This window comes from Barbus barbus, assembly GCF_936440315.1.
Source record: "Barbus barbus genome assembly, chromosome: 34".
NCBI lineage: Eukaryota > Metazoa > Chordata > Actinopteri > Cypriniformes > Cyprinidae > Barbus > Barbus barbus.
Window position 1 is genome coordinate 14,526,759 of NC_136762.1, and position 23,701 is coordinate 14,550,459.

Below are 23,701 nucleotides of genomic sequence, written 5' to 3' on the forward strand. Positions count from 1 at the left end.
TGGTAAATATGATAATATTTTTGGACACCTTTCAGAGTCCAAAGCTCGCTCAGTGTGTGAAGTGTGAACAAATTGCAAGGAATTAATAACCTTTTATTAGTACTATAAACAAGGTATATAGGCTATGGGCTGGTTTGGGGTATGTTCCCCCTAAAATTAACAAAAATAAAAATAATTTAGAGGGGTGTGAACTGGTGTTTTTTTTTTTACTATTAGAAAAATAAACCACACAATTGGGAAATTGGACTTTAGACTCATAATATAAATTAGGTTTACTATTAATTTAAGTCATATAGACCTTCTTGGTCAAAAACAGCAAAGCAGCTGACACAGTAAAAATGTTTTTATGAGCTGCAAAGCAAATATAATGCAGTAGTTATTTCCTTCAAGACTATAAAAGCAACAAACATACAAGTCCACACATGCATTAACAGTTTTACAGTTTTTAATTGCAAAGAACAGAAATTAGGCAGACAGCTATTCACGATTTTCACATTTTGCCTTCTATTTTTTAATCAGATATGCAGTTTTTGAAGTAACTAACTAAGAGCCTCACAGGAGTATGTAATTACAGCATATTCAGACGTTGTGCTTAATTTCCTAGTGACCTCTTTAGAGTGGATGTGCAGTCTGTCAGCTGAAGTGTGCAGTTGCCCTGCTCTGTGCTCGTCCCTCCATCTCTGCAAAACACAATTCACACTGTCACACATCTGGTTCCATGATATCAAACAACCCTGTAAAAATCCTTACATAATTGCATATATTTATAATATTAAAATAATATTAATTCTCACTGGTCTTTGGTTTTTTGAAGTCTGGTTAAAGGTGTCAGATAGGTCCGGATTGCTGGATCCTCTCACGGAGATCACAATGTCAGCATAAGGGACTTCATGATCGCTCTGGCTGTCTGGGATTAAATAAATAAATGTTATGTGCATCAACTAACTATTGAATGGTACTACCATTCAGATGACCGTATTCAGATACACTATTGCTCAAAAGTTTGGGGTTGGTTTTTTCATGTTAATGAAAGATGTCTATTATTCTCATGAAGGCTGCAATTTTTTTAGTCAAAATATAGTAAAACAGTAATATTGTGAAAAATTGCAATTTAAAATCTTTTGTATTTTAATATATTTTAAAATATAATTTATTCCTGTAATGGCAAAGCTGAGTTTTCAGCACCATAATCCTGTCTTTAGTGTCACATGATCCTTCAGAAATCATTATATACTGATTTGCTGCTCAAGAAACATTTCTTATTTGTGTTTCTATAGTTGTGCTATATTCGTACAAACCTTTATACATATTTTTTTTCAGGATTCTGTGGTGCATAGATCAATTAAAAAGAACAGCATTTATTTGGAATAGAAATCTTGTGTAACTTTAATGTTACTGTTACTTTTGATTATTTTAATAGATCTGTATTGAACAAAAGTATTAATTTATTTCATATTTATTTATTTTGAATTTTACTGACCCCAGAATTTGAAAAATTTCCCCAAAAATATTAAGCAGCAAAAATAACATTGATAATAACATTGATAATAACAAGAAATGTTTCTTAAGCAGCAAATAATCAGATTAGGACGATTTCTGAAAGATCATGTGACACTAAACACTGGAGTAATGAATTGCCATCACGGGAATAAATTACATTTTAAAATATATTAAAAGAGAAAAAGTAATAGTTCATATTATAACATTTAAGTTTTAAAAGTAATGTAATAATATTTCACAATATTAAATGTTTTATGTATTTTTGATCAAATAAATTGAGCATAAGAGTCGTCTTTCAAAAACATAAAAAAAATTATTGTTCCAAACTTTTGACAATTAGTGTATATACATATATTGTATTAGTAAAATAAAATATAAATTGAAAAAGACCTTGAGCGAGTGGCCTTATCCCCACAGAACTTCTGGATGTAACCCTACAAGAGACCAGATACTGCTAATGAAAGAGATTTGATATGTTTTGCTGTTTCATCATGTTTAATTTTATACATAAAATCGTGCATTACCTTTCATGGACTCTGTTAGCAGAATCCATGATCTTACATCCTTTTCTGTAGCACAGATACACCAGATGGGCCGTCAGGATAACTACTGCCGACACTGCAAAAGCTGCAAAGATCTTGGCCCAGGCGAATCCATCTGTATAGCAAAATGCTGACCTGATGGACTGTGTTGTATGTGAATCTGAAAATGGGTTGATATATTTTTGGAAGTGTAAAAGCGCTCACCCGATGTGATGACCTCTATTTCCACAGTGATATCCTGGTCAGTGCAGGTCCCTTTGGTGTGGCACCTGTATCGTCCACTATCCTCTGGTTTGATTTCACTCCACTGTACTATGGTGTCAGTTATTTTGTCCAAGGGGAGGGTACTGTTTTCTCTGACCCACTGCACCTCACAGTGTTTGTTATCGAGGGCAACACATTGAAGTTTGAGTGAGGTTCCTGCCATCACTTCGATGGTAGATAATGATGTAAGCACTTCATCCGACTCTGCCTGACCCCTATACAAATTTATTCTCAGAGATGGATCTAGACCAGTGAAACAACATTCAAAATATTAATACAAATCAATAATGGCCTTAAAAATAGTACAGTAAGTATAACTATCCTGACCGATCCTTAATTTATAGACTTACCAGCTAGTCCTTTAGGAGGTGTTAGTTGTTCTTCAGATTCATCTGTATAAGGGATTGCAAAAATGGTAAGAAAAGTCCTGACAATAATTAAAAGGAATAGTTCACACAAAAATGAACATTTGCTGAAAATTTACTCACTCTCAGGCCATGTAAGATCTAGATGAGTTTCATTATTAGAACAGATCTGAGGAAATTTAACATTACATCTAGTGTTAAATGTCCCCTCTGCAGTGAATGGGTGCCGTCAGAATGAGAGTTCAAACAGCTGATGAAAGAATCACAATAATCCAGTAATCCACATGACTCCATTAAAGTCTTGTAAAAAGCTACATTTTTTTAAGAAAAAAAAATCCTTAAGGCATTAAGGCATTTTAGTGTAGCATTTGGACCAATCAGACACACAACTATTTGTTCAACCTGATCTCACAGAATTCCGTGTAATGTCCACGGACCCTTAACGCCAAATCCGTGGTGGCATCACGGAATCGCCGAATATTCCGTGATGGGCTCACGGAACTGATATCAATGTAAGTCAGTGACAGGCATCATCCGTTGTCCACGCACGGATAAGCGGATTCAAATATAACTGCATCGGAGTCACTCTTTTTACGTGGTCCACACACGGATCCGCTGATTCAGTTATTTGGAAACGTAAGCCTATATCAGTTTAAATATTGGGGGCACTTTAAGACCTATTTCAAATATACTTCACGTGAAATATTTTTCACCATGCCTGAAGCATTCCTTTGTAGTCGTTTGAGTGCTATAGCTTCCTCTTATCGGCTCACGTTCCGTGACGGTATCACGGAATCTTCCGTGGTCACCTCAGTTTCATCCTCACTGAACGTTATTTAGGCCAAAGAAGTCTTCAAGACGTCGTCTGCGATGGCAGTTAATCTGTCAATCTCTCATCTACCCCTGTTTTCGCTGTTTTCATATAATTCAGTCTGATCAGTTTGTAGCCTTTTGCTTATTGTGAATTTCTGTGGCGGCACCACGGAATCTTCCGTGATAGACTCACGGACAACCTCGGGTCTCACGCAGTTTACCCTAATGTTGTTTCATTTAAAATAATTTGGCCTAAACTTCATCTGTCATTCATCAACCGAAATTGATGGGCCTACAAGACCGAAAGTTCGATGAGTGCTGTAGGCTTTAATGCAAACGTGAGTAGCCTATAATGTTGAGTCTATAACTGAAATCCGTGGCGCCGCCACAGAAATTCACAATAATTATTATTGTGAATTTCCAACCCAGTCTCATGGCAGTTCGTGATATAGTCACGTAATTTAATCTATTTATTCGTGGCAGGGGCACGTTTATTTCGTTATTTTCGTGCGAAAAATAACGAATGCAATCAACCTGTTTATTTATCTAACGTTATTTATGTATTTGTTTATTTATTTATTCATCGATCGATTGATTGTTTATGTCTTTATTATTTTTATTTATTAATAACTCCATCAATCGGTGGTGCTGACGTCATTGTAAGGCGCGATCCCAGGGTGCACTGCGGTTTCCGCTCGGTAAGTAGAACAGTTAATTAATACAGAACAATCCTTACATTTACGGAACAAAAACTGTTTAATCAGGTCAAGAAGTTGTTGAGAACCTTTAGAATCGCAAGGTAGCAGTTTCGTGATGCAATAAATGACAGCAGATATTATAAAAATATAACATGCTGCACCAAATGTGTAGTAGGCTAGCTAAGACATGTTAGCTAATTAAATTCAAGCTTGTTTATTTTTTCATATATAATTATGCAGGATGATATCATAGGAGATTGTGTGATGTGTGTTCAGTTACCCATATTACAGTACGTTAGCTCAATCACAATACTTTATCCATTTATAAATGCTCAGATGAAGAACAGTGTTGCCAGATTGGTGTGTTTTCCAGTAATTGATCAAAATCCACACACAATTATATAGTAAACACACAAATCTTACCAATAATAAATTATACAAATTAACTCATAACTACAACAATATTGTGGCTCATCATATGGCATAATAAAGCAAATTAAGTGTTCTCTGAAGAAGACTACGTTGTAAACTGTTTTCCATGTCTGTCATTTGCCTTAATAGGGTACAACAGAAATATCAAAATGCCACCTGTCCAAGCCCTTTTTATTCCACGTATGACAACTCAAAACTGCACAATCTGCCAACACTGATGAAGAAAATACTGGTCAAAATGTAAGGAGTTCAATATTTTTTTTCTCTCTCTCTCTCTCTCTCTCTCTCTCTCTTATCAGGTCTTTTAAATTAGCCAGCTTCCAACATTCTCCTTTATTTTAACCTCCCTCCACACACACACACACACACACACACACACCAAAGGCACTTTTAAGAGCCACGTCCGTCTTGTTAACCTGTACTTGTCTCTCTGTAGCTCACTCTCTCTCTCTCTCTCTCTCTCTCTCTCTCTCTCTCTCTGTTCTCATCTCTAGTTGTCGTATCTGTTCATCTTTGTTGTGAGTCTTTCTGTCTGTTTGTGTTTCTGCCCATCACCACGAGTAGTTCAGAACTCCAAGAACAATTTATGAAGCTGGATAACCTGGTTGATCATCAAGAACTCAATGATGAACTCCACAGTCTTGATGACTTGCTTGGTGAGCTGCAGGAAGAGGAGGAAGCAGCTCCAGTAAAGACACCTGAACCAAGGGTGCATTGGAGAAAGAGAGACATTGATGGAAACATTGTCTATGCAAGGCCAAGATCAAGCAGGAATCAGTCAAATAAGGGTCAGTATAGTTTTTCATTCATTATCTATTGAATATCTACATTGATTAGGCACTTATGAATGTATCAAACAAGTAATATGTCAGGGAAACTATCAAACCAGAACCACTCATTTGATTTTTGACATGAAAATAAATTGATTACATACAGTATTTGTGTAAAGCAGTATAAACTACACTAAAATATTGGTCTTGGTAAGGCTATGTTTGTTCTGAGTGTGTTGTCAGAAGCCAACCAGCTTGTTTCTTTTTTAAATGATCTGCTTCTACAGCAAGCTGTCTTATTTGCTTTCATCATCTATATGACACCTTATAGATAACTGTACTGTCCACATTTAGGTTTGGGAAATAAAAAGTCTGCTAGTCCTTCTCTCCAACTAAACATTAAACAGTGAGCTTTGGCCATTTCAGGCTGGTTATAAGGGAGGTAAAATTGTGCAACAAGCCTTGGGAGAAGTTGAAAATGTTGTAAATGTTTTTTTGTTTTTTGTTTTAATCTGGTGCAGCTGATCACATTCGGAAAACTGATCTTCCCATCAACGCTCTTGACACTAACTGTGAGGTGACCTTTGCTCCAGAGACTGTTGGTGTGTACTTCATTGTGTAAATTTACATTTTTTTAAATTTGGCAGAATACTGGCCTTTTCACAGTCAAAGGCACTCCATGCAGTACACTTTAATGTATATATTAAAGTGTTGTTTTTAATTATTCCATACTATTTTAACAGTGGTTTCTGCAAGATATCCAGCACTCACTGAGCAATACCTCAGATGATGAGGCATCACCTCTTGGAAACTCAAGAGATCCTCTCCTAGCTTCCTCGAACTGGAGCACACGACAAAGTCTCTTTTCAGAGAGGTGGAGGACAGAGAGACCCTGTCTGGTGAACACCGCTGCGGCACAAGAAAATGTGGCAACACACATCTGCCAACAGTGTGGGAGCAGTCCAGCTGTGGTCCGGTGTGGTGACTGTCGACTACGCCCCTTCTTCTGTGCTGAATGTGATGTCAGCATGCACACCAGACATGTTCTCCATAACCGAGATGCCATGACTCCTGGACACTACCAGCCACTGCCTCCAACAGCTCGTGTTGTAGATAAGGCTCTTTCCCATTGTGGTAAGTTCTGGTTTGTGAGTGTACAACATACATATCATTCTCAGAATCATTAGGCCTCATAAGCTTTACTATTTAAATAATGCCTTTTTGTCTCTTATTGTTTGATATTGAATTGAAGCTTTTTGAGCATCTCTTCTATATTTTTTCAGCAATGTACTTCATTATCTTTGAACCATTGCACTGTTATATTTCTCAGTCAATACAAATGATCTTAATTCACATGTTTGATCTTTTTCAGTACGGCTTGTACCTGTGGAGATTCCTGACAAAATTTGTGGTTGTTCATCAGAGTTATTGAGGGTCAGCAGGGAAAACTGTTGCTGTGATCACAATGAATGGTAAGGGTGTGAAGATAAAAATCTATACATGCTCTACACCCAAGTTTGGCACAGGCCTGTATGTAAAATCTACATATGACTTCTGAGTAATGTTTAAAAAGTATACAAAGTAATGTAAAAATTGTTTAAAGAATCCAAACCCTCATTAATCATAAGGTTTACGTTAAAGTGGATGTTTTTTTTATTTTTCCAGGACAATATGATCTAAGCATGCCTGAGTTGAGTTGTGAGGCATGCCAAGCCACTTGGGCTGCTGGAGTGGTCGACCTAAATCGAAGTGCCTACTGGCCTGCGACCCTTCACTTTGCCACAATTTATGCCACAGATGTCTTTTTCTCATTTGAAGAAATGAAGATGGCAGCACCAGGACTGTCCTACCAAGCATTTGTAAGAATGCTGGATCAGCGAACTGTCCGCTTTGGTCGTGTGAGTTTTGAATTTATTTATCCTACAGTATTGTTAATCTCTTTGTATTGTGGGATGAAACACTGTTTGATGCTAATATATTTGTTGAACATTATTAGCTGTTGGTTTCCTTAATTTTAATAGACTGGCAAGATCTCCACTGACAGTTTTCTGAAAAGTTTTTTTGAGTGGGAGGCTGTGCGATATAAGGTGGACACAATCTGCAAGGAAGAGCCCTTCATCTGTCCTGCGTGCACCCCAGATATGCTGGCAGTTTCAGTAGATGGAAACCGCAAGCATTACCGTTTTAAGAATGCAGCTAGGTATTTCAAATTGTGTATAATATCACACTGTTGAAACAATATTTATAAGAATAAATATCTCTTTAATGTGCACCAAGTACAATTTGATTACAAAGTATCATAAACTTTTGTGTACCTGTTCTGTATTTTTTATTATTATTATTATTATAATTTTTTTTAGATCTGAAGAGCAGGCCATCTTTGAAGATGTATTCATAGCTAAGGATGAAGATGTGACCAGATTTGTGGACTACATTCACAAGACATCCAAACATGTAAAATCGCAGACGATTAGACTATATACAGGACTACACTTACCTCTTACTGAAGAGTTTGTTTAGGAGAGTCTTATTTTCATCAACCATTTTCCATATTATAGGTCAGTGGAAGAGGTGTTTGTGGAGGGGAGTGGTCAGCAGCTAGAGAGACCTCCCAAAGATCTGCAAGCAAGGTAGACGAGGAGGGATTGGAGCTTGCGGTGTGTCGACGCGGAGTGCTGCTCTTTGCTTTAAATATGTACAGGGGTGAAATTTTTGTCTATCCCCTGTACCTGCAAGAAAAGCTGGCCAGTAGGCAAATAACTTTTTTCTGTATGGATGTTACCTGAAAATATTGGGCCTACCTCCAAAGAGTTGCAAAAAGCTGCCCAGAGCTCCAGCACCTTCTTAACATGAAGCCCTTCCTTTCAGTATTCCATGCCAAAGCCCATGATTTTAAATGCGAGGTAGGTGAACTTTGCTATGTGATTATCAAAACTGAACATCTGCAAATGAATGTCAAAACTTTCTCAGCATTATGATTTTTTTTATTCCTAACCAGGTGAAATGGAGTGGTGCATATCAGGATGGGGCTGGTTTAACACTAGGGGAGGAGGTGGAACAGTGCAATGCTTTCCTGTCTAGGATTGCAGTGACCACAAAACACATGTCCAAAGCAGGTAAAATGACCACATACTGCACTAGTTACACTATTAAATAATAAGTAGGAGGAATATGGTAACATGATATTCTCTGTTTGAAGGACGCACAGACATGCTGACTCTCATGGCCATGTGCTGGAATCAGCAAAAGTTCAACAATTTGGGCACCACACTGACCCACCGTTATCAGAAGGTAATAACATCAGTAGAATTTGTTTTAGATGTTCAGTAATGTATGTTATTAGTGTTTGAAGCTGTGCATTGAACATTTGGTTCTTGTTTTTGTACTATCTGTGATTTCTTGTCATTGCAGACCACAAAAGCTCTGCAAAACCTAGAGTCTATGAAAGTCGAACTGGCAGTGACAGAGAGCCAATTGGAAGACTGGCTCAATGATGTAAAGGAGTGGCCAGACGGTGAGGAAATTATGTGTGTGTGTGTGTGTGTGTGTGTGTATGTGTTTATATATATATGTTACTGTTGTAATTTTTCCCACACACTGAAACTCTGTGCTTAGAAACCATTTTGTCTGGTGAGACAGCTTGGCCATGGCAGATACCACACAGTGGTATGTACACTAGTCTTCTGACAGTTCTTATACATACTGACACATTACCCACAATGCTTCAAATGTCAGTCTTCAACCCCATATGATTTTAAAGATTCTTTGAAGGTTGATGTATAACATAAGTTTTTCTCATGCGTTCCAGACTCTGTCGATCTCAGGACAAAGAGAAAGGCATTCGACATCATCATGTCATTGAGACTTCAGGAGGAGCAGAAGATTCTTGTTGCAGAGATGGACAACCACTGGAAATATCTTTCAACTCGTGCTGATACCCTCAGAGAACTGTCCTGCTTGTTTGCCAGTGAGACACTGAAAAGTACGTATTTGTAATATATGGCACAAACTTAAGCATAGGGTTGCCCCTGACCAAAGATTTTGCTGGAAAATGGACTCACAAAATACTCAGTTCCAGGTCCAGGGCTGAGAAAGAATGTTATAAGTTCTTTAAGCCATCATAACTGTTAGACTATTTTGATTTAACTGTTAGTAAGAGTCTGATTTTTACTAAATGCCATATTCCTGTAATTACATTTTACTAAATGCCATATTTCTGTAATTACATAGAGGACGTGTCCTGTCTAATCATTAAAGTAAAAAGTAGACTATTAATGAAAACATATTTCATTGTATCATCATATGTAGCTATATGAGCCATCATTACACTTTGCCCAAATCTCTATCCACACTGTAATACAAAAAAGTTGAGCCAATTTAAATTTTTAAGGCAACCAGCTTCAGCAGATTTTTGAGTTTTCTCAACTTGTTGTTTTAAGTTTATACAACAAAAAGTTGAGAATCTCCTACAAAAATAACTTGAGAGAACTCAAAAATCTGCAAAAAGCTGGTTGCCTTAATTTTAAGTTGGCTCAACTTTTTTTAATTTTTTTTTTTTTTATTGTATTTTTTTATACAGAGCAATTGGTAGCTGAAAGTTGGGAATCTTGCTTGGAGTTGTCCTTGAAACTCTTTCAATTTTCAAATTTTGAATGTCCTGCCCCACATATGTAATTACAGGGACATATTAAATACAAATTAATCCAACTATGACTTTTCTGAAAGATTAACATCTTTGCGTTAGTATTAGGGGGCAGCTCTATTAAACATACACAATGATGACTGTTTATAAAGTTTCTAAGGGAGGCTTAATGTTATTTTGTTATTTCATTCTTTTAAGATTCGCAATGTGGCCTAAGTGAAGAGAGTTTGAAAGGTCTGCAGAGCATCATCCACAGAAAGCAACGTAAAGCCAGAGAAATGAGGGTGCGAGCAAGAGACTGTAAAGTACCAGCAAGTTTTGTCTGGAGCAGAGAACATCAACTTCTTAAACAAACTGTCAGCTGATGACTATGAAAGTGACTCCGACATTTCTGATGACGAACTGTAATCCAAGAGACAGTGACACCTTTTTCTTCTTGACAGTGACCTTGACCTTAACCCTGAATCTAAAGCATGTAATAAAATCTGCTGTTGATCACCTTATAAATATAACCAAAGTGTAGTGTCTGTCTTTTCACTTACATACATAAAAATGAATGCCTGCATGCCTCTACAACCAGTCAGCGGTGGTCATGCAGTGCATTATTGTAAGGCTAAGTACTGTATTAAAGTACAGATTTGAGGTACATGTCCTCTAGATTACTTGTTTCCTCTCATGCCTCTGTGTAGTTGTGCTAGGCTACAGTTCAAACAAGAATTTTTTTTTACTGATCTTGCAGCTCATTTTGACATTGATGATCATATGACATTTTGGTATAAATAAAACTACTCAGTAGTTTATACTTGCAGTATAAGTACAGCCAAAATAATTAGTCAGTTTGTTGATCATAAGTTGATTAAAGCAAAAAGAAATGCATGGTTCCAGTTTAGAAAATTGTAAGATTTGCATTTTTTTAGTTGCTTAATTATGTTTTTTTATATATATATATAATTTTGAGGTTTCAACTGCTCACAGTATTTGTGATATCTTTTTGGGTAATGTGAAATTTCTCACTATTTTCATAATTTTTACAAACCAAACAATCGGTTGAGTGATCGAGAAAATAATTAGATTAACTCATATTGACAATGATCATTAGATACAGTTGTCTATAAAATAGTTGAGCTCAACCAACTACAAGACTAAATAATCATGATTAATAATAATCAAATGAAATATGATACACAGGGGAAAAGGGAATTTTAGGTCTTCAGCCCTGGGCTGAGGAAAAAAAACTGTGGCCACATGCCTGTGTCCTAGTTTAGGATGCTGTATAACAACTGAAACCTGGAATAAGCAGATTATAATAGGGACATAGACAAGCATGACAAAAACAAAAAAAAAAAACATGATGAAGAATCATTATTTCCCAACACTAAATGCACATTCACCCATTGCCATTGTGCTCTAGGAAAAGGAATGATATATAAAGCAATAATATGTTGCCTAGACATTTTTTTTGTGTAAATTTTAATGTATTACTGTATTATGTTTTCAGAGTCTCACAGCACCATCAAAACCTAACATAAGCATGTTGTAAATACAGAAAGGGGCAGAAATAAAAATGTTCAGGCATAAATGTGACAACAGTTTGTTGTCCATGACAAAGATAGTACATCTGTATAGGTTTTATTGCCCTTCCACCCCCAGGGGACCAGAAGTGCCCCCTGGAAGAGGAAAAAAACGGCACATTTCAAATGGCTGTAACTCAAAGTCCAATGAGCATATCAAAGGGAAAAACAGCAGGACAACTACTTATCCTATGTTTAATAAATAATGTTGGACACAGTTTTCTCACATTTATAGAAAGTTTGTAAAAAAGTGTTTTAAAAAGTGTTCTTAGTAAAATACCAAATTTCGACCTGGCTCTCAAATATATCGTAAAGATTTGCACAATGAACATATTTAGATATCCCTTTGTTCATTAAATATAGCATTTGCTTTATTTAATTACTAAAAGGTTTTTAAACTACATTACCCATAAGCCTTTGTCACGCTATTGATGGGACATGGCACTGTAAGTTGTAGTTCCCTATTTACGCTGTAGGTTTAGGGTTAGGATTTCGGTAAATGGGTAATTTCTTGCAACATAGCAATCTGTAATTGTTCAATGACAGTATTACTGAAGTTATAATGTCAGTAAAACATAGTTTGCAACATGAAGCACCTTATTTTTGCCTAAAAGTTAGTCCAGGCACACCATGTCAAAATCACGTCACACTTGTCCAAATATGGTCATTACGGGATCTTCCAGCTGAAGGTGGGTTATACCAGAAGGTTAGTTAAATATTGGTTTCTTCTCACTAAAATAAAAATATATTAAATATATACAAAGCAAGGGCCTATTGATTACCATGGTATGGTTGAACCGGAGGGTAACTAACTGTGACAGCTGTGTACTGGATAAGAAATAAATATAATAAACTATTTCAAAATGTTTAATTTGTATATATATGTATTGTATAAATGTTTAATTTGTATATATATGTATTGTATAAATGTTTAATTTGTATATATATATATATATACACACACACACACATACGAATATATAATCCTTTCCCAAAATGTATCAGTAAGTCAAACCTTAAAGACAAATGTAGACAGGTGTAGTACAGTATCCTCTCTCACCTAGATACTTGATATTAAAGACATAAAAATAGCAGTTCATTATAAAATTGTACAAATAAAAGCAATCAGTTTTGGTGAAATATAAAAATTTAAATAATCATTCTTATTAATAAATGTATTATATTTCAGACAAAATGGAAACATGTATGTAACTGAGAAATATGTAACAACAAATATATTGTTATTATATTTATTTTATGGTATTTATTCATGTTTGGCACGACAGACAGACAGTTCATGTAAACTTATATACAGAAATGCAAACAGGTAACGGGGTAAAAAGGTGAGAACTGGGGACATGCTCCACAAGGTTTTTTTTTTTTTTTTTAAAAGAAATTTGTTTTACATGCTCATGTGTAGATACTTCCAGGTATTTTTAGAAATATTTGTATTACCTTATATGTCCAAACCGTAATTTTACACCAAAAAAAACTAACATATTTTTGCAACATTTTACAAAAATCAAGATTGAATATATTTGGCCAAAATGTTATAAAAGATTAAGTGCTATACAGGTTATTTAAGACAATATTGGATGATTAGACCTAAAATGCTAAATGTTTGCCCTCTCTCTCTTCACTGTTCCCACATCTCAGACCTCAATTACATAAGATATTAACCTTTTTTTAGACAGTTTAGTAAAGAGTAAAGAAAATACTAAACCACTTGGCAACTGCTAGCAAGTTTTGTAATCAGCCTTACTATTCCAATACAAATAAAACCAGTCTAGCTTTTCATAACTGAATATAAATAGTTATGAGCAGTCTCATTGGATCTAAGAAAATCTCATGGGTCATCTATTTTGCTCTCAAAAAATGAATTGTCACCTAAATCTTTAAAAATAATATCTTTGGGCATGCCATTATAACAAACAGCATGTTTGTAGCATGTCCTCTCCATGCTACACTACCTGGCTGTTACGCAGTTCATGACAAATGTAAAAGGTCTTTAAAATGACAACTTTAAAAAAAAATAAAATACTAAAAGAGTGTATGCACTGTGCAAAAACTTTAATGAAGAACAGCAAGCAAAACAATAACAACAACACACTCAGAATTGAAGTGTGTTTGACGAGTCCAGGTGTTCATGGTGAGTATACTGTCATGGTGAAAGCTGGTGGGGATTTGGAGACACTGGGAAAAAATGCTGGAACTCGCTGGCAGGCTCCCATGTGTCATCCCAAGTTTTGCCACTGTAAGTATCATAAGTGAAACATATCATTAGAATACAGAACAAAAATAAAGATCATTGTTGGGTTTAATTTAATTATTTCACTGATATTTATTGATATTTCTCAATAAATGTGTCATTTATTAAAAAAACATTCTTGGATTAGCTGGAAAAGGGCTATGACTTGCAGAATAAGTTGCAGAATATAATAAGTTTTAACATTTCGGCATGTTTTCATGTTGCAGTCCAAGCAGATCTGCCAGTTCTACAGACTCAGGGATAAGGATCTTGCTCGCTCTGCCATACATCATTGTTCTCCCCTTCTTCATATTTAATACTGCTCTTCTCTTTCTCATTGCCCTAATCTTCCTCATGCATTTTATCACCACTACCGTCACTGTTCTAGTCTTCATTGCAAGACACTACTGGAAACAATTATTGGTCCAAAACCTCAAAAAATAAGATGCAAGTTTATTAATTTGTGTCTTGATGGATATATTGTTACATCATCTAGTACAACTGAGACCACAGATCTCGTTTGACTGCAATCGATCCATTGAAAATCACATGTAGAACAGCATTTTCCATCTTAGAAATATTGCTAAATTATGACAAGTTTAATGTTTCAGATGCTGAAAAATTATTTTATGCGTTCATGATTCACTACTAATGCATTACTGGGTAAATGTCCTGCTCAATAAATAAGCTTCAGCTAGTTGTGTATGTAGTACTTGAATAAAAATATGGTCACATCAGCCCCATTTTATTGACAATACACTGGCTGCCTGTCAACTATTTTTAAAATTGTATAATTACTTTGAAAGCACTGAATTGTCCAGCTCCCACAATCCATTGTGTCCACTTCAATCACAAAATTTTGGGCTCTAACTAATAACTAGATATCTAAATCCACACAAGGAGGTAGATCATTCTCCTTTTTCTATCAAAAATAATGGTATATTCTTTCAAGAATTTGAAATTCAGTCACACTCTCTGAGTTTCAGTCCAGACTACGGACCATCAGCCTTTCTCTTGCCACAGACATCAATAACAGAAACTTCTGTGCTGCTTGCAAGACACCATTTTAACTTTGCCTACATAATAATGGTCATGGAATAGACTACTTAGCAATATAATGGAATGAAAGAGTTAATAAAACACGACTTACCACACAGTGCAAGGCAACCAGTAGACTTTCAATTCTGCTTTGCCCTACACACACACACACACACACACAATAATTATTATTTGAGCTGTTTAAGCAATTACTGGATAGGGCATAACATATTGGTTTATTATCTTTAAAGGCCAGAATCAGTCACCAAAACAAGCAAGTAGCCTAATAAAAGACATTTTACCTCATTTATTCTTTCCCCAGTTATTTTATCAAATAGGAAGATCTTCTGCCAACTAAATTTTAGGCAACCTTAATGATCAAAAAACAAGGAAAGTTTATTAAGCAATGAGTGTCATGCTTTGTAGTTGAATCTCAAGTTAATAGTTGTAATTTCACTTGTGAGGTGATCTGTGGTCCTGTCCACTTGTGTCCAAGTGACTTTGTCCCTGCTTTTTGTGGATCAAGCAAAATGTCCTGGGCTGGGTTTCCAAAAGCCCTCCTAGCTTAAAGGTGCAATAGGTGATTGTCTTCAGAAATGTTTTTTGTTATGCTGGTTGAAAGTCTCTTCACATCCTGAAGATGTCATTAAGTTAAGTGGTCTAAATGTATTTAATATGTATTTATATATTCTGTGGAAGGCGTAGGCCCAAGAAATGTACATCCAATCAAAATGCTCGTTCCAAGTGTTTCTATTGGCTTTCCTCCCTGCCTGTCAACATGCATTTGCATACCTCTGCGCACCCTGTTTGCGCAGACATTGATACTTCATCAGCGCGTTCACATACACTACGCAGACAGAGCGAGAATGGCAAGCAAACAACCTGACCTTCCTTCTTGGTATTGTAGTACTTTTACTGATTGTACTATGAAGTTTTCTCACCGGTAAATGACATGTGATGTTTTGTAGTTATGTTGTCTCTGATTGTCTGATCTGTGTGTGTTCATGTGTTCGGGGGGGAGTGGCTTTGGACGGCGATTTGCAGGGAGGGTGGTACATTCGCTTTCAGTGATATCAGGCTAAAGTTAGCATTTTCCAAGATCTCCTACTGCACCTTTGAGTCAGTGATCGACATTAACCACAGCCCTTGGACACTGTCCACTTAAACACAGCTAAATAACTAAAGAAAATAATACAGTGAATTGGCTATGGCTACCAATGACCTGATGACGCGAATAAATTTAATTTGCCTAAAGTCAACTTTGTCTGAGAGCAAATTTATTAATATTGCGTATTAAGGTATACCACGGCAAACAAAACTTACCCTTTCTTTTCTTCTTCACATTTGGCCCCTCTTGACTCAAGGACTGGGAGATGGAAGAGGCAGCAGGTGGAGGACAAGACTGTGGAAGGGAGAGATCTGTGGACATAAGAGATGGAGGAGAGACCGAGGTGGCAGAAGGTGCTGGTGAACAGATTGAGGTTGTTGTCCTTTTCTTCCTTTGTCGCAAAGACTTAGAGCATGGCAGTGGAGGTGGAGGAGGAGAAGACTGTGGAGGAAGAACAGCTGTAAAAGTAGTAGAATATGGAGGAGAGAGAGAAGTTGGAGAGCGTGGTTTAAACAGAGAAACAGGGTTGAGTATAAATACAGTCTCTGACTCCTTTGTGAGATTCTTCGGCTGCTCCTCAGTGAGGCTCTCCTGTTTCATGGTGAGGCTCTCTGGCAGGTCCTCTTGTGAGGCTCTCCGGCTGCTCCTCGTTGAGGCTCTCTGGCTCCAAAATGGAACCACTGCACTGCTCCTGACTGGGGCTGTTGTGCTGCTCTGCTATGGGGATGTCACCGTCCAGCTGCTGTGCTGTGGAGGTTGCTTTAATACAAGTTTACATTAATTTCAAATCTGTATTGTATTAACAAATAAAAATACACGTATTTTAAATAATAATTATTTCTGAACACAAATATTGCTCATACCCTTAGTCAAGATAAATTCATAAGCCCTTCTCCTCTTCTCCAAAAAGTTTCTATTGACAGGAGTGGGGTGCAGATGGGTAATTATGTCTGCAACCCACTTATTTGAAGCCTTTTTATTTTGTTTTCCAATAAATAAAATGGGCTTGCAACCCACTGCCTCAAGTTTCCGCACCTGAAATGAAGAAAAGCAGTTACTACACATTAGTTAAACCCACTGAATTATTAGATACATTAGCACTGTGTAAAGCAATTTTATTTTAAGGTCATTTAATGGAGTTTGAATTTAATCTGTTTTTTTATACGATCAAAGTTCAATTTCAGATAAGGACAGTACTCTTATTTTCTATCATTGCCAACATGCCTGACTCATTATTTGACAGAGAACACAACTTATTGATTCTCTTTAGGAAAATTTAAAGACAAAGAGTCTTCCTTTTTTATTAAGGCCACATCATACTGCTAACAGTCTATGATATTCACTATGTGACAAACATGGGCTTTCAGTTACACTTCAAATAACACTTATCAAAAATTGCATTTTACTTACTGCAATACGGGCAGAATCAATTATGCGCCGAACATTTCTGCTTTTCTTGACACCACTTTGTCATTTATCATTTATCACCCCACTGGCTATCCAGTGACACCACTTTGTCATTTATTTTTTGTTTAGTGGACAGACTTCCAAAGCAGACATAATTTTTCCTGCTTGCCTGATCGGGAGTCTGGCGAGATGGGCAGGGCCGGAATTTAGGCCTCGTCATAACTTGACAAGAAATATAAAGTAGAAATATACACAAAAAAAAAAAAAAAAAAAAAAACAGACAGACAAGGTGTTAAAATAGTTTTTGTAAGACCTATTGAGATAAACAGAAAGATGGACAGATACAACAATGTAAATAGAGAGAGAGAGAGTGAGCTACAGAGAGACAAGTACAGGTTAACAAGACGGACGTGGCTCTTAAAAGTGCCTTTGGTGTGTGTGTGTGTGGAGTGTGTGTGTGTGTGTGTGTGGAGTGTGTGTGTGTGTGTGTGTGTGTGTGTGGAGGGAGGTTAAAATAAAGGAGAATGTTGGAAGCTGGCAAATTTAAAAGACCTGATAAGAGAGAGAGAGAGAGAGAGAGAGAGAGAGAGAGAAAAAAAAAAAATATTGAACTCCTTACATTTTGACCAGTATTTTCTTCATCAGTGTTGGCAGATTGTGCAGTTTTGAGTTGTCATACGTGGAATAAAAAGGGCTTGGACAGGTGGCATTTTGATATTTCTGTTGTACCCTATTAAGGCAAATGACAGACATGGAAAACAGTTTACAACGTAGTCTTCTTCAGAGAACACTTAATTTGCTTTATTATGCCATATGATGAGCCACAATATTGTTGTAGTTATGAGTTAATTTGTATAATTTATTATTGGTAAGATTTGTGTGTTTACTATATAATTGTGTGTGGATTTTGATCAATTACTGGAAAACACACCAATCTGGCAACACTGTTCTTCATCTGAGCATTTATAAATGGATAAAGTATTGTGATTGAGCTAACGTACTGTAATATGGGTAACTGAACACACATCACACAATCTCCTATGATATCATCCTGCATAATTATATATGAAAAAATAAACAAGCTTGAATTTAATTAGCTAACATGTCTTAGCTAGCCTACTACACATTTGGTGCAGCATGTTATATTTTTATAATATCTGCTGTCATTTATTGCATCACGAAACTGCTACCTTGCGATTCTAAAGGTTCTCAACAACTTCTTGACCTGATTAAACAGTTTTTGTTCCGTAAATGTAAGGATTGTTCTGTATTAATTAACTGTTCTACTTACCGAGCGGAAACCGCAGTGCACCCTGGGATCGCGCCTTACAATGACGTCAGCACCACCGATTGATGGAGTTATTAATAAATAAAAATAATAAAGACATAAACAATCAATCGATCGATGAATAAATAAATAAACAAATACATAAATAACGTTAGATAAATAAACAGGTTGATTGCATTCGTTATTTTTCGCACGAAAATAACGAAATAAACGTGCCCCTGCCACGAATAAATAGATTAAATTACGTGACTATATCACGAACTGCCATGAGACTGGGTTGGAAATTCACAATAATAATTATTGTGAATTTCTGTGGCGGCGCCACGGATTTCAGTTATAGACTCAACATTATAGGCTACTCACGTTTGCATTAAAGCCTACAGCACTCATCGAACTTTCGGTCTTGTAGGCCCATCAATTTCGGTTGATGAATGACAGATGAAGTTTAGGCCAAATTATTTTAAATGAAACAACATTAGGGTAAACTGCGTGAGACCCGAGGTTGTCCGTGAGTCTATCACGGAAGATTCCGTGGTGCCGCCACAGAAATTCACAATAAGCAAAAGGCTACAAACTGATCAGACTGAATTATATGAAAACAGCGAAAACAGGGGTAGATGAGAGATTGACAGATTAACTGCCATCGCAGACGACGTCTTGAAGACTTCTTTGGCCTAAATAACGTTCAGTGAGGATGAAACTGAGGTGACCACGGAAGATTCCGTGATACCGTCACGGAACGTGAGCCGATAAGAGGAAGCTATAGCACTCAAACGACTACAAAGGAATGCTTCAGGCATGGTGAAAAATATTTCACGTGAAGTATATTTGAAATAGGTCTTAAAGTGCCCCCAATATTTAAACTGATATAGGCTTACGTTTCCAAATAACTGAATCAGCGGATCCGTGTGTGGACCACGTAAAAAGAGTGACTCCGATGCAGTTATATTTGAATCCGCTTATCCGTGCGTGGACAACGGATGATGCCTGTCACTGACTTACATTGATATCAGTTCCGTGAGCCCATCACGGAATATTCGGCGATTCCGTGATGCCACCACGGATTTGGCGTTAAGGGTCCGTGGACATTACACGGAATTCTGTGAGATCAGGTTGATTTGTTATATTTAACAAATAATCCCTTGTGCCCCCTCACCTAACCAAAGGGCCATCTATGAGGGTCTGTGGACCCTTCCCCCGAAATGTATCTAACACCTAAGAAAGGCAGAACAGGCCTCTGGTTCCATGACAACCCATCTGATAACACTTGTTTTATTGCTCAAAGGAATGCGGGCAGAGCAACTCACTTCATTTCCCCTTAGGAAAAATACATTATGCCATAAAAATGGACGCTTCTCTATTTAATTAAAAGAAAAACCTTTCTTTGAATGAACACACATATCTTCAGGTCATTGTGTATATTATTACTGTTCTTGTATATGTTTTTGTGTATTGTATACTGTTCTATGCATGCTTACGATAGATCACTAGTTAATATCACTTTAGCTGTACCATGTTTAGGATGTAGTAAACTACTTTTGCCATGTTGCTGTAGCTTAGCTTGCTACATTTCCCAGGGCTGTAGCTTTAGTGTAGTGAAGCTTCATTTAAAGAAGAGTAACTGTTAGCTTAGCTCACTACATTTTCCAAGTAGCTTGCTCAACACTGCCTATGCAACATATTAGTGTTTAGTAGTTTGTGCATTAACCCAGGCGAATTACCTATGCAAATTACCATGTTCAGAGACAAAGAGTCGTAAAACTTTCCCTTAAAAAATTCAGGACTCCATTGGCTATTTGACACCCCAGAGGTGTAACCTCTATAGCAGATAAAGCTCTTACATCAGTGACGCCCCTGCAGTCTGCGGTTCTGTTAGATCCTAAGAGGAAGAGGAGGATGTGAGCTAGAACTCTTCTGGACCCTTAAGTTTTTGTGCCAGGCCTTGCGGCCTTGACTTTCCTTTCAACCAAGGATCCTCGGATCTCAGCAGAAGAAAACTCCCAATTACCACCGAGCCAGAATAACATCTTTTGGAGTTCATCACACTTCAAACCCGGAAGAACTTGAAGAACTCCAGCACCACCAAACCATCAGAACTTTCATCTGAGACTGCATCCGGACACTCGTTCAACGACCAAAGGCATTGCAAGTATCGTACATTTAACTAAACGAAACAGAGGTTTAGTATAAGCTATAGACCCCGTTATAAATGGCGCTGATGGTTTTATTCAGGTGGTTAACTGACTCTTTTCATAGCTTCGTTCTCTGGTTTCCTGATTTCATCCATCAACTTTCATTTGCCCTTTCCCCATGTATGAGTGATTGTGTGCTGGTTTGTTTGAATGTTAGACTAGTCTGCGTTAGTGTTTAGATAATAAAACTCTTGTGCACAAATTACATGAGTTTCTGATTCTGCCTTGCAAATTAATGTCCCTTTACGATGTTTGATCCATACTACATGCTCTAATGTATTAATACTTAGGAAAGTATTTTCTGTGGCCAAGAAAATAACCTTTCTTAGAGTTGATATGAATTTACACTGAATGTTCGCTGGACGAACAGATTAGTTGATGGCAATATATTTCTGCTACAGTTATTACTGTCAGCCGATATAAATAATTGTAATTAATCATAATTAATTGTAATTATTTTTCATACAATTCCCTTTTGAGCTAATTTGCTACATTAGTTTCACACCATCGCTTCTGGACAAAATACAGGCCATAATTCATAACGCTTGCTCCAGTGAAAAAGTCCATTCCCTTTTTGTCACATCAAAATCCACCGACATATTTGACTATTTTTGCTTGTAAACAGTGATTGACCTGTGCACATTTCTCTCCTGATTCAGACACAATGACTTTTTCACTGGAGAAAGTAATGTTTTGGGTAGAAAGCACATATTTTAGCAATGGCTTGAAAGTAAAAAAAATTATGGATTTGTTTATCACAAACAAGCAGCTTTTCACTTCACAAGACACTAATTGATGGACTGGAGATGTGTGGATTACTTGTGGATTACTGTGATGTTTTAATCAGCTGTTTGAACTCTCATTCTGACGGCATCCATTCACTGCAGCACATCCATTAGTGAACAAGTGATGCAACGCTTTCTCCAAAGCTGTTCTTGTCAAAGAAACAAACTCATCTACATGTTGTAAGATCAAAGGGTGACTAAATTTAATATTTAATATATTTTTTTAAATATTCATATTTTTGGGTGAAATATTCCTTTTTTTTTTGCAGTTTAGGTTATTCATTGTTAGCAATAAACTCAAACCTCTTACCATGAACTTGCAGTGTTACCAGAAGCTCTGTTTTACGAGGAAGGCCAGGACGGTCACTTTCTTCAACAAGGCAAGAATAGTTATAACGCGTTTGCTCCATAATTAGATAAGGTATGTACAAGCTCACAGTGCACATATCTCGTAAACTTGATCTCTCATGCTTCCATTGGCACTCGCTACATGCTGGAGTGCTTTCCCATGTCCAATAACCACGGGTGAAGCCACTGGAACAGTTGTAGGTACAGTTTAAAGTAAATGGCTCTTGGAGTCTTGCATTCTGAATCTCACACTGGATTCCAGCACTCACAGCATCTGTAAAGAGCCATGAAGTTAACAGCAACTTGAAACTGCACTTATATATTCATTTCAATACCAGTAAAAGTATTTACAGTAACATCTAATATTTTAGATATCATTTATATCATAGTTCGTAATAAATAAAAATGATAGTGTAGCATCTCTATGACATTACCTTGGAATCCTAGGTGTAAAAGTAGCATCAGAGGAATCAGCAACATGTTTTGGCATTCATTCAAGATACTTTTTCTTATATCTGCATAAATGATCAGTTGTATTTAGCATGATAGAAAAGCAAAAGGAAGCTCCTCCCCATGAGGTGGGTTTTGTTTTTAAATAGCACCTGCCTCCGGAAAATGTGGTTAACTGAGGCGTTGGTAGATTGTAATACATAGCAGAGCGCCTTTTGCAGCTTGATTTGCATGGCACTGTGGTATTCATTTAACTAAAAATTTACATTATATATAATCATTATTGCATATAAAATAATGCAGGGTACGTCTTAAGGAAATTACAATAGATTTGAATGTTAAACAAATAGCACAGTTCTAACCCACAAGTTATTTACAGATTGTTGTTTCTATTATCTAATTAACATTTTCCACGTATCTAAACAGTTTAAATGGAAATTGCATGAGTGATATTAAAGGAAGTTCACAGTCTGACTCTTGATAACATCCATGTTAATGAATCAAAGTGACTTTCCCAGCAGTTTGATTAATTTATCAGCCCATTGCCAGTGATCACATTCATGCTTTGCTGTGGAAACTTGGGGTTAGTACGGTTGACACAGCTGCGGAGGTTTGAAATTTCACTTTAACGTAAAGGAACAGGAAACATCCTGCCTTCACATTACCACAAAAAATAGTGTCACTCCATCATAATCTTTTTTAACATGTACTATCTTTGTATTACATGTGTGTTTCTTTTTTAATGTGAGTTACAGTATTTTGTTTTCTAATGCTTTCTTTGTTTTCAAATGTAAATAAACACTGCATAAATCTTGTGAATAAATATTCAGGTTATTTCATTTAAAATTGTAATATATATATATATATATATATATATATATATATATATGTGTATCATTAATGGCACATGTTCTTATTACATTAATACAATATATATACACATCTATGTTTGTTTACCTTTTCTCAGAATATCAGTACAAATGTAAGTGCATGTAGGTATAAAATATTTATTCCTCTAATATTAAGAAATCGAAAGGTAAATAAGATCCTGTACAGTCCATGGTTTAAAAAACAGACTGATATTCTAGAAGTTTACAGTTTTGCCCAGTAAGTGTATCACTGGCTTCTGACTGGAATTGAGTTACATGGCTTGAATTTCACTTTCAATTATTGAGGTGTCCCTATTCACTGACAGACTTAAAGGGGCTATAGAGCAACAGAAGTCTGCTGCGATGAAACG

At 36.5% G+C, this 23,701-nt stretch overlaps 3 protein-coding genes across 8 annotated transcripts; 1 reads left to right on the plus strand and 2 right to left on the minus strand.

Moving 5' to 3' along the window:
• Positions 1–429: 429 nt before the first annotated feature.
• On the minus strand, positions 430–22,544 carry LOC306854171 (uncharacterized protein). Its single transcript, XM_079391987.1, has 8 exons — positions 22,446–22,544; positions 21,974–22,285; positions 2,657–2,698; positions 2,247–2,549; positions 2,025–2,157; positions 1,891–1,934; positions 795–907; positions 430–680 (listed from the first exon to the last, which is right to left on the minus strand). Exons 1-8 carry the CDS (start codon positions 22,489–22,491, stop codon positions 540–542), a joined length of 1,134 nt encoding a protein of 377 aa, XP_079248113.1. The 5' UTR covers positions 22,492–22,544; the 3' UTR covers positions 430–539.
• Positions 4,151–10,532, plus strand: LOC306854035 (uncharacterized protein). Of its 2 annotated transcripts, XM_079391819.1 has the most exons (16): positions 4,151–4,182; positions 4,744–4,854; positions 5,179–5,402; positions 5,906–5,986; positions 6,128–6,518; positions 6,757–6,856; positions 7,050–7,282; positions 7,406–7,584; positions 7,745–7,838; positions 7,943–8,287; positions 8,383–8,500; positions 8,584–8,675; positions 8,796–8,898; positions 9,000–9,050; positions 9,193–9,366; positions 10,225–10,532. In XM_079391819.1, exons 10-16 carry the CDS (start codon positions 8,234–8,236, stop codon positions 10,389–10,391), a joined length of 759 nt encoding a protein of 252 aa, XP_079247945.1. In that variant the 5' UTR covers positions 4,151–4,182; positions 4,744–4,854; positions 5,179–5,402; positions 5,906–5,986; positions 6,128–6,518; positions 6,757–6,856; positions 7,050–7,282; positions 7,406–7,584; positions 7,745–7,838; positions 7,943–8,233; the 3' UTR covers positions 10,392–10,532. The 2 variants fall into 2 exon arrangements, with proteins under 2 accessions (XP_079247945.1, XP_079247946.1); XM_079391820.1 differs by lacking the exon at positions 4,151–4,182 and having other exon boundaries at positions 5,109–5,402; positions 10,225–10,530.
• On the minus strand, positions 12,855–18,765 carry LOC306853998 (uncharacterized protein). Of its 5 annotated transcripts, XM_079391766.1 has the most exons (8): positions 18,690–18,765; positions 18,018–18,128; positions 16,855–17,026; positions 16,532–16,750; positions 16,207–16,432; positions 15,186–15,253; positions 14,996–15,039; positions 12,855–13,849 (listed from the first exon to the last, which is right to left on the minus strand). In XM_079391766.1, the coding sequence occupies exons 4-8, from the start codon at positions 16,589–16,591 to the stop codon at positions 13,759–13,761; spliced, it is 489 nt and encodes a 162-aa protein (XP_079247892.1). In that variant the 5' UTR covers positions 16,592–16,750; positions 16,855–17,026; positions 18,018–18,128; positions 18,690–18,765; the 3' UTR covers positions 12,855–13,758. The 5 variants fall into 5 exon arrangements, with proteins under 5 accessions (XP_079247892.1, XP_079247890.1, XP_079247893.1 ...); XM_079391764.1 differs by having other exon boundaries at positions 16,207–16,750; XM_079391767.1 differs by lacking the exon at positions 15,186–15,253 and having other exon boundaries at positions 16,207–16,750.
• Positions 22,545–23,701: the final 1,157 nt, after the last annotated feature.

Excerpts from the sequence above, each read along its gene's own strand:
- LOC306854035 (XM_079391819.1), top strand. The coding sequence starts at position 8,234 with ATGAAGCCCTTCCTTTCAGTATTCCATGCCAAAGCCCATGATTTTAAA. Across the intron at positions 8,899-8,999 it reads TGTAAAGGAGTGGCCAGACG|AAACCATTTTGTCTGGTGAG; the intron begins GTGAGGAAATTA and ends CTCTGTGCTTAG. Across the intron at positions 9,051-9,192 it reads ATGGCAGATACCACACAGTG|ACTCTGTCGATCTCAGGACA; the intron begins GTATGTACACTA and ends CATGCGTTCCAG.
- LOC306853998 (XM_079391764.1), bottom strand. The coding sequence starts at position 16,591 with ATGAAACAGGAGAGCCTCACTGAGGAGCAGCCGAAGAATCTCACAAAG. Across the intron at positions 15,254-16,206 it reads TGTGAAGAAGAAAAGAAAGG|GTTGCCTAAAATTTAGTTGG; the intron begins GTAAGTTTTGTT and ends TTGATCATTAAG. Across the intron at positions 13,850-14,995 it reads TGGTTGCCTTGCACTGTGTG|TGGCAAAACTTGGGATGACA; the intron begins GTAAGTCGTGTT and ends TGATACTTACAG.
- LOC306854171 (XM_079391987.1), bottom strand. The coding sequence starts at position 22,491 with ATGTTGCTGATTCCTCTGATGCTACTTTTACACCTAGGATTCCAAG. Across the intron at positions 2,158-2,246 it reads AATAGAGGTCATCACATCGG|ATGGATTCGCCTGGGCCAAG; the intron begins GTGAGCGCTTTT and ends TTTGCTATACAG. Across the intron at positions 1,935-2,024 it reads GCTAACAGAGTCCATGAAAG|GGTTACATCCAGAAGTTCTG; the intron begins GTAATGCACGAT and ends GGTCTCTTGTAG.